This window comes from Rhinichthys klamathensis, unplaced genomic scaffold (assembly GCF_029890125.1).
Source record: "Rhinichthys klamathensis goyatoka isolate OS25496 unplaced genomic scaffold, OSU_Roscu_1.1 h1tg000186l_1, whole genome shotgun sequence".
Classification (NCBI taxonomy): domain Eukaryota; kingdom Metazoa; phylum Chordata; class Actinopteri; order Cypriniformes; family Leuciscidae; genus Rhinichthys; species Rhinichthys klamathensis.
The window spans coordinates 1577198-1591944 of record NW_026606714.1 but is presented as its reverse complement, the minus strand read 5'-3'; the positions used below and the strand labels follow the sequence as shown (position 1 = coordinate 1591944).

General features: G+C 37.8%; 1 protein-coding gene and 1 long non-coding RNA gene across 3 annotated transcripts; both read right to left on the bottom strand.

Annotated features, from left to right (window-relative positions):
• Positions 1-753: 753 nt before the first annotated feature.
• On the bottom strand, positions 754-7758 carry pitx2 (paired-like homeodomain 2). Of its 2 annotated transcripts, XM_056261845.1 has the most exons (4): positions 7650-7758; positions 7449-7505; positions 2913-3112; positions 754-1979 (listed from the first exon to the last, which is right to left on the bottom strand). In XM_056261845.1, the coding sequence occupies exons 2-4, from the start codon at positions 7492-7494 to the stop codon at positions 1416-1418; spliced, it is 810 nt and encodes a 269-aa protein (XP_056117820.1). In that variant the 5' UTR covers positions 7495-7505; positions 7650-7758; the 3' UTR covers positions 754-1415. The 2 variants fall into 2 exon arrangements, with proteins under 2 accessions (XP_056117820.1, XP_056117819.1); XM_056261844.1 differs by lacking the exons at positions 7449-7505; positions 7650-7758 and adding an exon at positions 3814-4458.
• Positions 7759-9650: 1892 nt separating this feature from the next.
• On the bottom strand, positions 9651-11810 carry LOC130095195 (uncharacterized). The gene is made up of 2 exons (XR_008808057.1): positions 11562-11810; positions 9651-9787 (listed from the first exon to the last, which is right to left on the bottom strand). It is a non-coding gene; the product is annotated as an uncharacterized LOC130095195 (long non-coding RNA).
• Positions 11811-14747: the final 2937 nt, after the last annotated feature.

Sequence of the window (14747 nt, the reverse complement as noted above, 5' to 3'; positions counted from 1 at the left end):
CAACAGTGCCTAACAATAGTGACAATGTAAATATTTCCCGAGAAACAGAATAAGTAGCCTAGCCTACTCATTAAATTAGACTTTAATAATCTTTACAATAGCAGTAATATTATGAGCACGAGACATTTCCCTTAATCCTCTTTCCACTCTTTATTTATTGTAGCCTATTGTGTTTTTATACAGTAATTTGAGGCAGCGAGCTTTCTTTGTTTACAAACAAACAGTCAATTGACACTCGATGTCGCTATTAGGTTTAATTATGCTCCTGCTGTGAGTCTGATAAAAAAAAAGTTCAGTTTTGTTTGCACAGTATGGCACTTTATATAAAGATCATTCATAATTCATATGAGATACGAGCCTCGTTTTCAATTTACACACGATCTGATGTGCTTAATCCTGGACCGTCATAGGCTATCACTTCATATTTTATTTTATTCTAAAGGAGTTTAGCCGGCAGATGGTTCAGTGATGTGTGGTCCAGTCTGTTCCGATCTTATTGCAATGTTATTTCAAGCGTCGGTGATCACTGGAGGCCCAGCCTCTAGTCAGTCTTGTATATTCGACTCCTAATCTGCTCGGGACATCTCGCCCTCTTCACCGGACTTCTCATGTCACGCTGATGTGTATTAGATCCCCAGATCCCCCCCCCCCCCCCCCTCTCTCTCTATATAAACCTTAGAAATACCACAAAGCAACAATGTGTGCTGCATACAACCAGGCGAATGCAATAATTGTGAAGAAAACGTTTTGAAATGGTTTAGAACAATATATTTACTTCCATTAAATAAAACACAATTTATTTTTGGGATGTTGAAAAACGAAACAAAAATTCCGTACCAAATATTATACACAGAGCAAAAACCAAGTTCATTTCGCAGAAACATTTGCGTATTATTACCCAGGGTTGCTATTCTAGATCTATATTCACACAGATATTTAATAATAAATTTATGATATCACACACGACTGGTGCGTTTAGTATGTACATTCCCTTGATCGCAAGCAAGACATGATTCCTGTACGTTTTCCACATGCTGTGTTAAACTGAATTCTCGAAAATGCTTAAGAGTTACAGCTTTCGCCTCTACAAATTGGAGATGATATTAAGATATAATGTATACAGCCTATATACAACCTTTCAGTCAATTACTGTCCAAAAATTTAAACGTCAAAATAAATGAGTTTTTTTTTTTTTTTTTTACATTCTGGTATCCTAAACTCTTCACTGGCTAGTGTGCACTTGCTAGTGTAGAGAACAAATCTTATTAGAAATGGCGCGTTTGCCTTCCGTTCCCGCTTGACATTCCATCACAGGATTGGACGCGTTTCAGTGGTTTATTCTTCTAGTGCCCTTGAAACAAAAAGTGTAGTCTCTCGTTCCTGGGATTCGGGATTGTAAATTCTACAATCGTCCCTTACACCGGTCTATCCACTGCGTACTGGCAGGCGCTGAGATTGGAGGCCGGGTTCTGCACGCTCGCGTATCCAAAACTCGAGTGCTGCTTGGCTTTCAGTCTCAGACTGGCAAGACTGGAGTTACAAGTGTCCCGGTAAACATAAGGAGGTGTCGGTGGGGCGTAAGGGCACGCCGACGTGGGAACCCCCGAATTTAGAGAAGGGTTGCTGAGGTTATTCAAGTTATTGAGGCTGTTTAAGCTTGATCCGGGTACACCGGTGACAGCAGACGGAACCATACCGGAGGACATGCTCATTGAGGAGATGGAGTTAGGTGGGGAGAACATGGTCTGAGACGACAGCGGATTGACGTTCATGGAATTGAAAAAGGGGAAGCTTTTGGTAGACAGAGAGGCCGACGTGAGCCCTTTTGCAGCCCAGTTGTTGTACGTATAGCTGGGATACATGTCATCGTAGGGCTGCATAAGTCCGTTGAACTGAGGGCCGAAACCGTTTTTACACAGCTCTGCCTGTTGGTTCCTCTCCCTTTTTCTCCATTTTGCCCGTCGATTCTTGAACCACACCTGCAACAAATGTAGTAAATCATTTATATTTATAATTAGCCTACTTAGTTAATTCTTATCTAAAAGTATGAAAGTGACGATTAGCCGATAGGCTACGTTTTCAGAACTGCTGTCACCGTAGGCATTAGAACAACATGAATTAACCACTGCTACACGGTTTGTTTTTGGTAGGTAAATGATATGGGTGGTGGTGGTGTCAAACTCAGTTTGCTTCCCTAATTAAGTCGCTTTTTTATCAGTCACCCGGAATCTTGTCTGATCCCGGGAATCCCAATACACATCCATTCTTATAGCGGTCAATGGGCCGCCCGACGCTACAAATGTGTATTCTCCCTAGGCAGGCGGAGACAAACTAACCTTAAGTAGCCTATCTACTACACGAGAATGACAATCACAAAATGCAAGCTTTACACCTCTTAAAAAGCGACTGTGTGACTCCATTAAGGTCATCGTTAGGGTGTCACTTGTGTTGATTGCAAACAATTCGACTCGCCCATAATTAGCCTCTCACCAAACAGTGACAGGTTTATTTAAATGATTAAATAAAGTCGTATTTAGCATGTAACTAATATTAACGTCACGAAATTTTAGCAACGCGTAGCGCCTGTAATTAAATAGCCTAGCCTATAAAACAGGTCTAGACTTTATGAACCAAACTAGTTTAAATAGGCCTACAGGATATAAACGATTCTAATAAGGTACAGTATAAAGTGTGATAGGCTAATCATTATTTTAAAAATTTATATTATTTTAAGTGGACCTATTATAAGCCTGAACTAAAATTATTTGATTATGCATACTTTTTATTCAGTAGGCTATAGGCTATTTAAAATATTGAATTTGAACCGTGAATTGATTCGAAAAATCAAGTCTTCATTTTTAGGGCTATGTAATAACAAGTTATTTCAATGCCATTTCAATAATCAAACTTACCCTGACTCTGGCCTCTGTTAAATTAGTCCAAACGGCGATCTCCTCTCTAGTGGACATGTCCGGATAGCGATTCCGCTGAAAAGTGGCTTCCAGTTCCTGGAGCTGTTGGCTAGTAAAATGCGTTCGTTGCCGCCTCTGTCTCTTCTTTTTCGATGGGTCATCAGTCGTATCTTCGTTTTTACTCTGTCCCTTCTCTTTCTCTGCAATGCAAAATAATACAGTATTTGTAAATAATTATTTAATTTAAGAGGAACCAGCTTCAGGCTTTTTGACACATTGGAGAAGTCTGCGTGAGGGAGACAAATCTCTAATTCCGTTTTATTGAATTGAAATATTTCACATCATGGTAACATATCAAAATAGGTTCCCTAACAACATAACGGGCAAAATGTAATCAATGATGTTCCGTGACTATTTTCTTATGAATCGCTGATGTTTAACATCCTATTCTGGCAACAGCTACGATAAAAGAGGCTCAAATGAAAATGCTCTTAAATCAAGATTTAGAAAATATTTTAACGACAATGAACGCAATATGTATTTTTCACCATACGAAAAAAGAAATAGCCTATTAGAGTTGGGGAATATCTGCAGTAGCCTATTCTATACGAAATTGCCACAGTGCAAACATTATTGAAAAGCCCACATTTTCCACACACAATTTAAGTAAATAAAGTCCTGTCAAAGGGCATGACTTATGTAGCCTACCTCAATAGCCCTAGGAATCAGCTAACTGCCAGTTCCATGTCTTGATATTTGCATGCCTCACACAATAACCGGCTCTGTTTAAACGGTCAAATTAGTTTTAAAGAGTTTCTTTCCAAAGGCAGGACCTCATGATAACTGACACCAAAACCGAACACGCTCCAGTTAAACATCTCTTCAGAGGACCAGGGCTTACCTACGGACTCTGGACTGGAGGTGTCTGAAACCGTGTGCACCTCCAGCCTATGTTTCGAGTCCACAGACCGCTGAAGCGGTTGCAGACTAGAGGCCATCGCAAGCGGCGCGTGTTTGCTCCCGGTAATGTGGTGATGGTGGTCCAAACTCAACGGATCCTTCATAGAGGTCATGGACAATACAAGCGTTTTACGGATGGTTCGCAAGCAGCTATTACTTCCTCAGCGAAGATCAAAAATAGTACATACAAAATAAATAAATAAAAACATTGAATGTGTCCAGTAGTGAAGTATCGGCAAGCGTTGTCAGTGCTCCTTTCCCAATTAAACCACTCAAAGCGACACTCCACAAACGGCTTTAAATCGCTAAAATAAACCCAGTGCTAAAGAAAGTTAAAGTTTTTTTTTTCTTTCGACTGGGTAAAAAGATAGTTTCAGCAGAGAGCTACAAGAAGAGCCGGAGTGACAGGGACAGGTATGTGATATTATATCCACTTGCATACACTCTCTTGCACATCACAGCGCTCGCTCTTCATTTCAGCTGTCCCTCTATCCGTCCAACCGAGCTGCTCTATGCGTCGTGACGTCACCACAACTCCGCCCACAATCTGACGGAACTTTAGACCCTATACATGAGAGCTTTTATGGCCAACAGACTAAGAAACGGCCCTATTGGAAATGAGAAAATGCAGCCTGTGCAGTTCGAGATGCTTTCCACCCTTCAAAAGCATGTAAATAAAGAGACACTGTATTCAGTGACTTCAGAGAAGGCAAAATGTGTCAAAGAACAAAGTCCCTAAAATTGTTCATTGCACACCTGGCGCTCAAAACGCGATGTTTCAACCTTTTCTCAGCAGAAAACTTTCAGAAATTATCAGAAAACATCGTATCATTCGCGTTTTAACTCAAGTCTGTCGAATTTAAAAATAATCTCATTAGCAAATGACACAACAAAATAAGAAAACGTGAGCCTAGTTATAATGACTCTCTAGAAGATGCACATCATGAAAGTTCCGCTTTTGACATGTTAATTGGACGATTCTTGGCCACAGTGAGTTGACAAAGACCTCGTTAAATTCATTGGTAACAAACAGTAGGCCTATCTCAGTCCTGCTAAATAATGGCTTTAAATGATAAATGATAATTATATGCTTATAAAATAATTAGAAATATCAGATAGGCTAATTTGATTTAGGGACTAAAAGCACTTTGGCGAGATATATTTGTGCGCCTCGGGCCCGTGATTTTCGCGGGAGAGAGGTGCTCACTTTGCCTTGAGTATAACATTTAATCTGATAAGACGCCTATTTGCCTAAGAATTTTAATTGGGCTTTTTTAATGACTTCAAGCTTCTTCACCTTGTTGTCTCAAGTTCCTTCAAAACTTTATTACAACTAATTGCATTATTTTAATAAAAAGAAAACATTTATTTCTTAGCCCTAATTCATGTTAAATTATTCTCCATTTTGTCAAATAACTTTATATTATATATAAATTATATTATCACAGGGGAGAAGCTTTTTTTATGAGAGAAAAAATGGTTGGATTTCTTCTAGAATTCTGATGATATTTTATGTGTCATTCAAATGAAAATATCAAATGGGTAATATAAAACAAATAGAAACTAACAGGAGAAGCAGCCAACCCGATCTCATTAAAGCGTTGATTACAGCTTTAATAAGTATTAAATAAAATAAAAAATAGTAAACGGCAAGTAGTAAACCAATGATATCTACCTTTTTGCTTCCCTGCTTGTCCTGTAAAATCACGCGAAACGTCGAACATCAGCCATAGGGTTAAAACAAAACGGAGAAAAAAGAAAAGGCAGTCAGGTGCTTATGAAAATGACTTGACCAACTCCATGATGACTGATTCAGCTCCCGCTCTTTGTACTGGATATTAAATTATGCCGTAATAAATGAACCTGGACCCGACAAATCTTGTATTTACAGGGCTTTTTGCATGATGATGTGACCTCGTGTTCAACGCATTTGCGCCCAGACACTGCGTATTATTAAAATTCGGTCTGTTGTCTCACATGCTATTCAGTTTTATTTTCTTTATTTCTTGAAGCTGCTACCAATTTGGGGGAAAAAATGTGTAGGCCTATATTCAGGTGATTTTTATCAATTATAAGTAGCCAAATCACTCTTTTATTTCTTAGATCAAATTTTATACAATCTAAAAACACAAACCATTACAAAAATACCATGATTATTCTGGACCTCAAATAGACTAAAATATAATATGAATGATAGATTTTAGTAAACCTAAAAAAAAAACACTTTTGCCTCTGGAATTTCAATGCGCACAATTAAAATTTCTGTGCGTAAACCTGTTTTACGCACAGACATTTTAATTGTGCGCATTGAAATTCCATAGGCAAAAGTTGTAGAGTTCGATTCTTGTTAAACGCACTGATGGCTGGACTGGATTGTTGCTCTGTATTTATTCTGGACCCGCAAAATTCTTCAGAGCGCTCTCACTGCCTGCTGTGGATTATTGGCCATGGCGCACCGCAGAGCCATTAATTACCAATTCAGTCAATATGAGGGAGACGACAAAGCCTTTTCCATAGGATTAAGAGGACATTAGATTCTTCCATTAGTATATTCCTCCTCACGAGGAGGCTTTCATTACACATTTACTTTTCCCCCGAGTCTATCTAACAAGCGCTGCATATATTACTGCACAGGAGACGAGATTGTCGGTAATCAAGTCGCTCGAATGTCTTTTCCCTCTTACTTTGCTGTGTGCATTTTTATGCACTTTCTCCTTGTATCCCTTCTCTGCTGAAACTGCATCGGTTCATATAGCCTATCATACCATACCATAGCTAATGGGAAATGGCAAACTAATGCTATGCGACTAAATAAGTTTTGTGGTTTGTTCTCAGTTTGCTTTAATTAGCTTAATGAAGATGCCAGATGATAGACCCGCTATGCACGCATTAAGTATCAGCATGTAGGCCTACAGGTTTCCCCCCAACAGCTTTAATTTGATTTGTCTAAGTTTCTTTTAGAATTGTCCTTGTGCGGCAAATTATACAGTAGCCTATACTGGAGAAAATGGTGCATTGGATTTTTTTTTTGCGTTTAATCTACCTGCGTCTATCAGACTGAATGACATTTATATTAGGCTACTTATATCAAATTTGTATTTAGAATCTTGTAAGAGATATACGTTTGCATAATTTCATTGAGAACGGACTTGATAACCTATAACTACATTACCAAGCATTTCGAAGAATCAGATCAGTATTTTTATTTTTATTTTTTTATTCAAGATTTTTTAGAAACCATAAATCTCTAAAATGAGACAGAATTTGGCTGTAAAATGATCAATTCCCAGTCAGGAGCTGCTACGGGTTATCTTGTATGATACTGTTCTACCACCAGATGTCCATCTTTGACTATAAACGTCCAATGGCACTGAGTTCCCTATAGTCATAAGTCAAACACTTGTGTTTTACTGGTGTTTTACTCACACTTTACTTTTACAGAGCCGTTTTTATACCTGCGATATTTTAAAGGTCAGACAATGTTGAGTTTTTTTTGTTAAACAAATTAAACGTATTAATGAATCCAGACCTTCTCTGGAGAAAAGGAGGGTGGCTCGTCGTTCAAGATCATCTTACCTAATTGAGCACAGGTTGATGCAAGTTTGCGGCAGTGGGAGTCCATTTGATAGATTACTTTGAGAATCTGTGAAAAAAGAGAAACGTTAATTTATTATTTTATAATATATATATATATATAATATTTATATTATATCAGAATAATCATGTGTTTCGGCCAAATTCTGTTTGAGTGTGTTTAACATGTCCATCACTTAATACAGCTATCTGACCTGACGGGCCACTGATATACTTCAAATCTATTGTAATATATTGGATGGTTCCTGTCTATAATTGGATGTGCACATTCCTCATAATTTGTTTTGAAATCCCTTAGCGCTTGCTCGAGTCCCTCCTAATTAAGACTCGAGTCTCCAAACGCACACATGAAAACAACGCACAAAGAGAGAGAGACAGTGCACCGTGTGTCGGTGAGAGAAAGAGAGCAGTTTGAGCGCACGAAGTTGAGTGATTCCGCGGTAAAATCAGAGGATTAGTCTCTGATTGAGATGTCTGTCGGTTGGATATTACAAAATTCATTATCGTAGCTCTATACTAACCCGATATGAAGTAACACAGATGGGCCTTTATTAGCCCAGGCTTCAGCTGTTTGCTTATGATAATTTCAGTCGGAAATTTGCATGCAATCCTGCTGTTAACCGTTTTCCCTCTCCATTTTTCTCTCTCCGAATGCAACGCTTTATTTTAGCCCTCCCCGTATATCACCTGCATGCCCCGCAGTCGCATCTGTGCCTTTAGTCAAAGGCTTGAGACTCTGGAAATTAAATTTGTGTGCGTTTCTTTGTATAAGTGTGCTGAGTAGGCCTAATATGCAAATATCCTAATATGCAAATATAATGTGATGGTGAAAGTCATCTAGCTAAATTCTATTTTGAGATTATAGCACAAAGTAAGTGTTTATAAATAAGTGTTTAAATTATTTACCATTCTAAGTAGTGCAAATGAGAAATGACCGAGTAAAGTAGTTTCTTTCGTTCTTCTGAGTGGGTAGGCCAACAGGGCACCCGTTCCGTTTTACGTAACTCGGCTACTCTTTTATATTTGTAGGTTTGTTTTGTTCCATAAACCTGCATTTTATACAAACGTCATGTTAAATATGTACTCTGGCAAGGTAAGTTTCAAACTGGAAAAGGTAAGATAGACACACACACACACACACGTGACAGTGAATAAGATTAGGCTATAATTTGGGCTACATCAATGCGTGGCTATTAGTGGCTATTGAAGCGCATCAACAGAGGAAAACTTGTAGATTTTTGTAATGCAATTCTTTTTTTTTATAATTTCAGTTGATTTAAAACAGTTTACACTAACAAGAACAGAGCAAACTACTATAACTCATGTTGATATTTTTATTATTATTGTTGTTATTATTTGTTCCAATGATTAATTGGTGGTAAACTTTATTTTTATTTATCTTTAATTGGTAATATTGTTTTTAGTTAATATTAGGGATAATACCATAATAAACGTAGTCTTACGCTTAAAAAATATCGATAAGATGATTTACTTTAGTGTTGCTTGTGTGTGATTTTTTTTAAGCGAAACTTGATTTACAGCTAATTAAACAAAATGAAAAATACTGTATTAGTTTACGTAAATATTTAACCATAAGACAAAAGCTTCTGATCTTCAAAAATTAACTGGTTTGTATCTGCATAAATGTAAATTTTATTACCGAATATTATGAATAATAATTAAATTTTCATCTTTTAATTTAAATGCTTAATTTAGTTACCCAATTCATCGCAAATGTTAATACAAAAATGATTCATTTTAGTAAGGTTGCTACGAGTTGGCTATTTAAAAAGCAGTTAAAACCCGTAAGCTATATAAAGTTTGTTTTGAAAGCAAATTTCGTTAGCATGATTTATTTCTGCTGATAAAAACCCATAATACATGTATTAATGTAAATTACACGCTTTAAAGTTGTCCTTGTCCCGTTTTCCTCGCAGTGTTAACGATATATTATTATCAACTGCAAAGTCAAGGTGAGACCTGCCAGAGCATCACTTATCATGCCTCTCCATCTAACTACACTAAAGCTGAAGTTCACCCATGGCTTGCAACCCTGAGGTGGAACGAATTCCTTCACTTGCATTGTCTCACATTCAAGATAGGGTGTCATGTGCTCTTACCAGTGGTTGTTGAAAAGCGGCGCTTTGCAGCCGTGCCAGTCTTGATTTTCTTTTTTTTTTACAAAAAGATAAATTCCACACCTCCGAACAAGTTTATCTTTGTCCTTGATGATGTCCGGGTACATAAACTGTTGCTACAAGGTCCAAAAGGAACGTAACCTCTTCTTCCCCAGTGAGAACGATTAGGGATATTTCTGGGTTCTTTCAAAGAACACGAAAACAGACATATGTTACCTTAAACCCAGAGTGTCTTAAGCTACAAACTATTAAGTTGCTTTAGCAACTCATATTTTCTGCAGAGCCTCCACGACCGCAACTTTTTTCCGCACAAAGACGCAGAGAGTGGTGCATTTCCCCCCCTCTCACGAGCTTTGACTGTCAGCGCGTGGGCGTGAGTGAGAGTTTGTGTGTATAAGCGCGTGCGTGTGCATGCGTGCCACAGTGGGTGTGTTTGTATGCACAACCAACGCGTCGAGTGTGTGTAAGGGGTGAACTTTGTGATGCGAAACGGTAGGCTAAATTATACAACAAATCAGCCATTAAAACACTATAGGCTACGTTAACGAACAATATCAACCCGATGAACGCTAAAACTGTCATGGCTAAATATCAATCAAATCAAGATATTGTATTTATTTTAAATGGCTGACAATAAATGGGTAAATACATGTTATGGAGCAGCAGAAATACAAATACAGAATGACATTTTAGAAATCCAAAAAATGTTTAAATGAACACGCCTAGGCTAAAGTTCAAAGGTTTTTTTCTACTACTGTCTTTTTTTATTTAGTTGTGTGTGTGTGTGTGTATATATATATATATATATATATAGGCTATATATATATATATATTGTTTGGCTATTTTTAGCTAGCCAGCTATCCTAAATAATCTTGACAGTCTACTTAGTTTTTTATAAAAGTGAGAAGGCCTATTTGCAGATGAGATGCTATTATCCGCTGTCAATAAATTGAGTATGTTTGATTTGATTTATAATTTTTTTTTTAATATATAACCTAACAATGCTATAATTTAAAATAACCTACTAACTTCTGTTGAAAAGTGTGTGTGGGTTTAAACAGTTTCGGACAGGTTTAACAATGAAGTGAACAGCTGGCTTGAATGCAAACGATCTTTAAAGATCCGCGTGCACCGGACTGGTTTCCATCTGCATCTCACGCGAGCAAAGCAGACCGGACGAAGGTTTCACGCGCATAATCCGTTTTTTACATTGTGGGTCATACACCCATTACGCGAGTAATTAATGCGCTCGGCCATGGGGGAATTCCCAAGCCTGTGTTGGAATACTCTCTCTTTCACAGCGTTAATAGGCCTGGGAGCCTAAAAATGACATGCATGTTTATCTATAATTCTGCACAGTGATGGTTATTATCTGCTGCAATTATCCTGTAGGTGTTACAAATAGGCTATATCAAACAAAAACTCTCAATGACCATCTTTTTGTTTGTTGCAAATAAAATCAAGTAGATTCATCTATAAGCACCCCTCAACCTCCGTAACTACATGCAAAGTGTATTTAAATTGTTGCTTCAAAATCCTAAAATACCATAGGCCTATATTTGATAATTTTCCAATAATTTGTTAAAGATGTTTTTGTAATCGTTTAATACGGCTTAATTACGAAAATTGTTTAGTAACCACTGTCCTCATTTCCGTAAATCAGCCTTAAAAAAAAAGTTTTTTTCCACAAAAATACCTTTTCGATAGAAAAGCCGTTTGCTGTCATTTTAAAGACCACATAAATCTGGTGAACCATAATAATAGCCTATAGTAATAACTTTTTTAATCGTGCTACCTTATACAGCTAAGAAAATTGATTAGAGGGTTCTTATCTAAACCTGAGGTGCATTTAAAGAACCGTTGAAGAACCCTCATATTTTGTGATCAAGTGAATGTCGATCTCATCCGAACAGCGGTTCCGTGGGAGCGATGCGTCCTTACATCGTTCGTTCTTACCTTCATCTGGCAGCAGCTGGAGCCTTCTTCTTTCTCACGCTGAAAAAGCCTTGCAAAGGAATGCCCAAAAGTTCAGAAAAAGGGGTCGCTCGAAGATCTTCATGCCTCGGGGGCAGACCGGCGGCTTCTTTACATTTCTGCCTCGTTATCGATTCGCTGTTGTCATCTTCGGCGTCGTAGAAGGACACTTGGAAGAATATCGCAGAGGGCTCTAATGTGTGGGCTGAAATGACCCGAGCAAAACTCCGTTCAAAGACTTCACAAGCACACACACCTCTCCATGATAAAACTGATGTGGTGCATCATTTTTAATTGATAATATAATATAAGTCGTGGATATAAGTATAATATAATATAAGTCGTGGTCAAAAAAGGTGAACTTTTGAGTGATGTTTGCATGCTTTAATTGTCCAATAGATGGTACATGCACCAGCCAATAGTTAAAATAGCATTCAGAATCATATTAGCCAAAATCAGTATATTAACTTCTGAAACTGGATCAGTAAAGGTGATGCAGTGCATGGAACTATTTCCAGCTTTTGGTTCTGGACTAGTTTGCATGGATAATTTTGTGTCTTCTGAGATGTCACTGTATCTTGTTTATCTTAGTAACAATATAAAATAAATGACAGAATATTTCTCATGCCCCCATAAAACGGTTATTTTACTAAAATGAAATTGTCTTTGTTTTCAACATATTTCTTGGTACAGTGCACAGATTTGACTAATACTGGCAAAAGACAGAAGGTGTGAAAGATCTCTTTCTATCACAGTTTAGACCCCCTGACATGCTGGGTAATTGCTTCAGCATAACAAATTATTTTTTGCTTTTGTTCAGTTTGGATCATTTAAGGGTGAACTAGATTTCACACAAGGAATCAATTAAACATGGCTTAGTATGTCAGGCTGTGGGCACAAGAAATAATTGTATGTTTCATTACGATACTATTCAATACACAAGAAGCTCTGTTTGCTCAACCAGAAAACTGCTGTAATTTGACAGATTATTGATTTAACCCAGATTATAATCGCAGTGCTGCTTCATAGATTATATTCAAACAATTACCGTAAACAGGGGTTGTCACACACTACTGTCTTCACACAGTTTTTATGATATTTCCAGTGTTGCTAGTCAAAGTAGTGCAGACAAAACCACAAACTATTAAACAAATAAGTTTACGTACTGATAATATGTTAGACCAGCAGTATTACCATGCCAGGAGACTTTACATTCTTTATGATGGCTATACTTTTTATCAGCAAGAAAGATAGACCTGGAGGGGAGCAATGGAAAAGTGCCTGATGAGGGAAATAAAGAAAAGGGGAAAGAGAGAGAACATTGTGAGACAACATCTCAAGACATTGTGAATTTCCATTTTTGATTTGTAAGATTATCTGATATGCTCAAGAGCCCTTCATTAGCATGATGGCTGTTTTAACGACAGTTCTTGAATGGCTAAAAAGGATTTCAAAACTAGCGTCCAGAGCGTGAGAATATTCTGGAACGCATAATGCCATTGCATATATATGCACTGTGGTTAACATTTACTGTCATGACCAGGCCTATGAAGGACAAATATGGCATGCAGTAGGAGTCAGTACCTACACACACACACACCACATTGAACCCAACAACGCTGTAGTATATATTTAAAAAACACTCAGCTGTTTGTCTTGGGCCGATATGGTATTAACATCTCATTTACCATAGCAAAAACTTTCACTGATGTAATGTGGTTTTGAATGTTAAATGATTTAATAGCTTCTAGTTTATTGCAATGGATAAGGCAGCGTTACTTCAGGTTAAAACAGTCTTCCCATTTTTTTTATTTTTTTTTTTACAAACGATATATATATGTATTAAATATAATATATTAACTTTTTTTTAGTAGAAAATATGTATGTAAGCACACCGTGTTAATTACCGATGCAGGGGGACCAATAAACAGCTGGAGTGAGCGAGTGAGAGTGGTTAGTTGTGGTGATGCCCCTGGGTTGCCGGAGGGAAAATTGTCCAAGAATGAAATTGAGGTAATGAGACAAACATGATGGACGCCAGCACTCGGTCATCAGCAAAAGAGATCAGATGGTTACTGAACCATTGACAACAACTGCTCAGGTGCACCTCAATCCTCCACTAGAATCAGCTTAGTGTTTAATTAGTCCACTGTGGCTGAGAGAGACAGACAGATAGAGGGAGACATACAGTGAAAAGGAAAGGTCATATTATCAATATTGACAATGCAAGCATCTTTTGTGCTTGCTTTTACCTTGATGCTGAGAATATTATGTTATGTTACGTTCATTCTGGCACCTCCAGAGGTACTTTGATACACAAATCAGCTCAGATTTACTATTTGGTTGTGCGTTAATCCTCGGGTGAGACACTGTGTGAGTGTTTGTGTATGAAGGGTAGAGAGACAGTCTCTTTGTGGGGGGTTGCTTAATCCAGTCCCTATGTGAAACTGTTGACATTTGTGCCTTTTTTTCTTCATTATGTGCCTGTGCCTGTTTTCTGCTGGATTAGCCCCAAATCTCCTATGCAACACATCCAGCATGCCACAACTTTAACTTCATCAATAATGGATGAAGAGATTGTAATCTGAAATCATCAAAGAAAGTGTGAGAGGGGGACAGTTGCTCTCCAACGGTGCAGTTTTTATTTCAAGTCTACCTCTAAATTGACGATAGCGACTACAATCATTTCTTTGGGCTGGGTAGTTTGTGCCGATCGATACTTGCAATATATGGCAGTGGAAGTGGCTGTGGATGGCAGGAGGGAGAGTGGGGTGTGTGTTCATATGTGTGTTCATGTTTGTCAGAGTGTATCTTCCCTGTGTGTGCTATACTGTTTCACATTGATTGTGTTTACTCAAGCTTCTCATTGCTGCCTATTACTGGAGACAGGAAGACACGCCCTGCCCTGATGCGAGGATAAAGGAGATTAACACACACACACACACACACACACGCACAGAGAGAGATGGATCAATCTTTACTTTAATATAATGACACATCCGTGATTTGTGTCATTTTCCTAAAGATTTCTGTTTTGTCAAATGTTCACGACTGTCACAGAAATTAACAGTTCAAGTTTTAATAAATGCCTCAAAAGCTGAATAAAGAGGCTGGTGTGATGTTCATACTGTATGTATCGTTTGTGGTCTGTTTGACTGCATGAGTTGA

Coding starts and splice junctions, on each gene's coding strand:
- pitx2 (XM_056261844.1), bottom strand. CDS start 3,985: ATGACCTCTATGAAGGATCCGTTGAGTTTGGACCACCATCACCACATT. Junction 3,113..3,813: donor CTCCAGTCCAGAGTCCGTAG/GTAAGCCCTGGT, acceptor TTTGCATTGCAG/AGAAAGAGAAGGGACAGAGT. Junction 1,980..2,912: donor TAACAGAGGCCAGAGTCAGG/GTAAGTTTGATT, acceptor CATTTGTTGCAG/GTGTGGTTCAAGAATCGACG.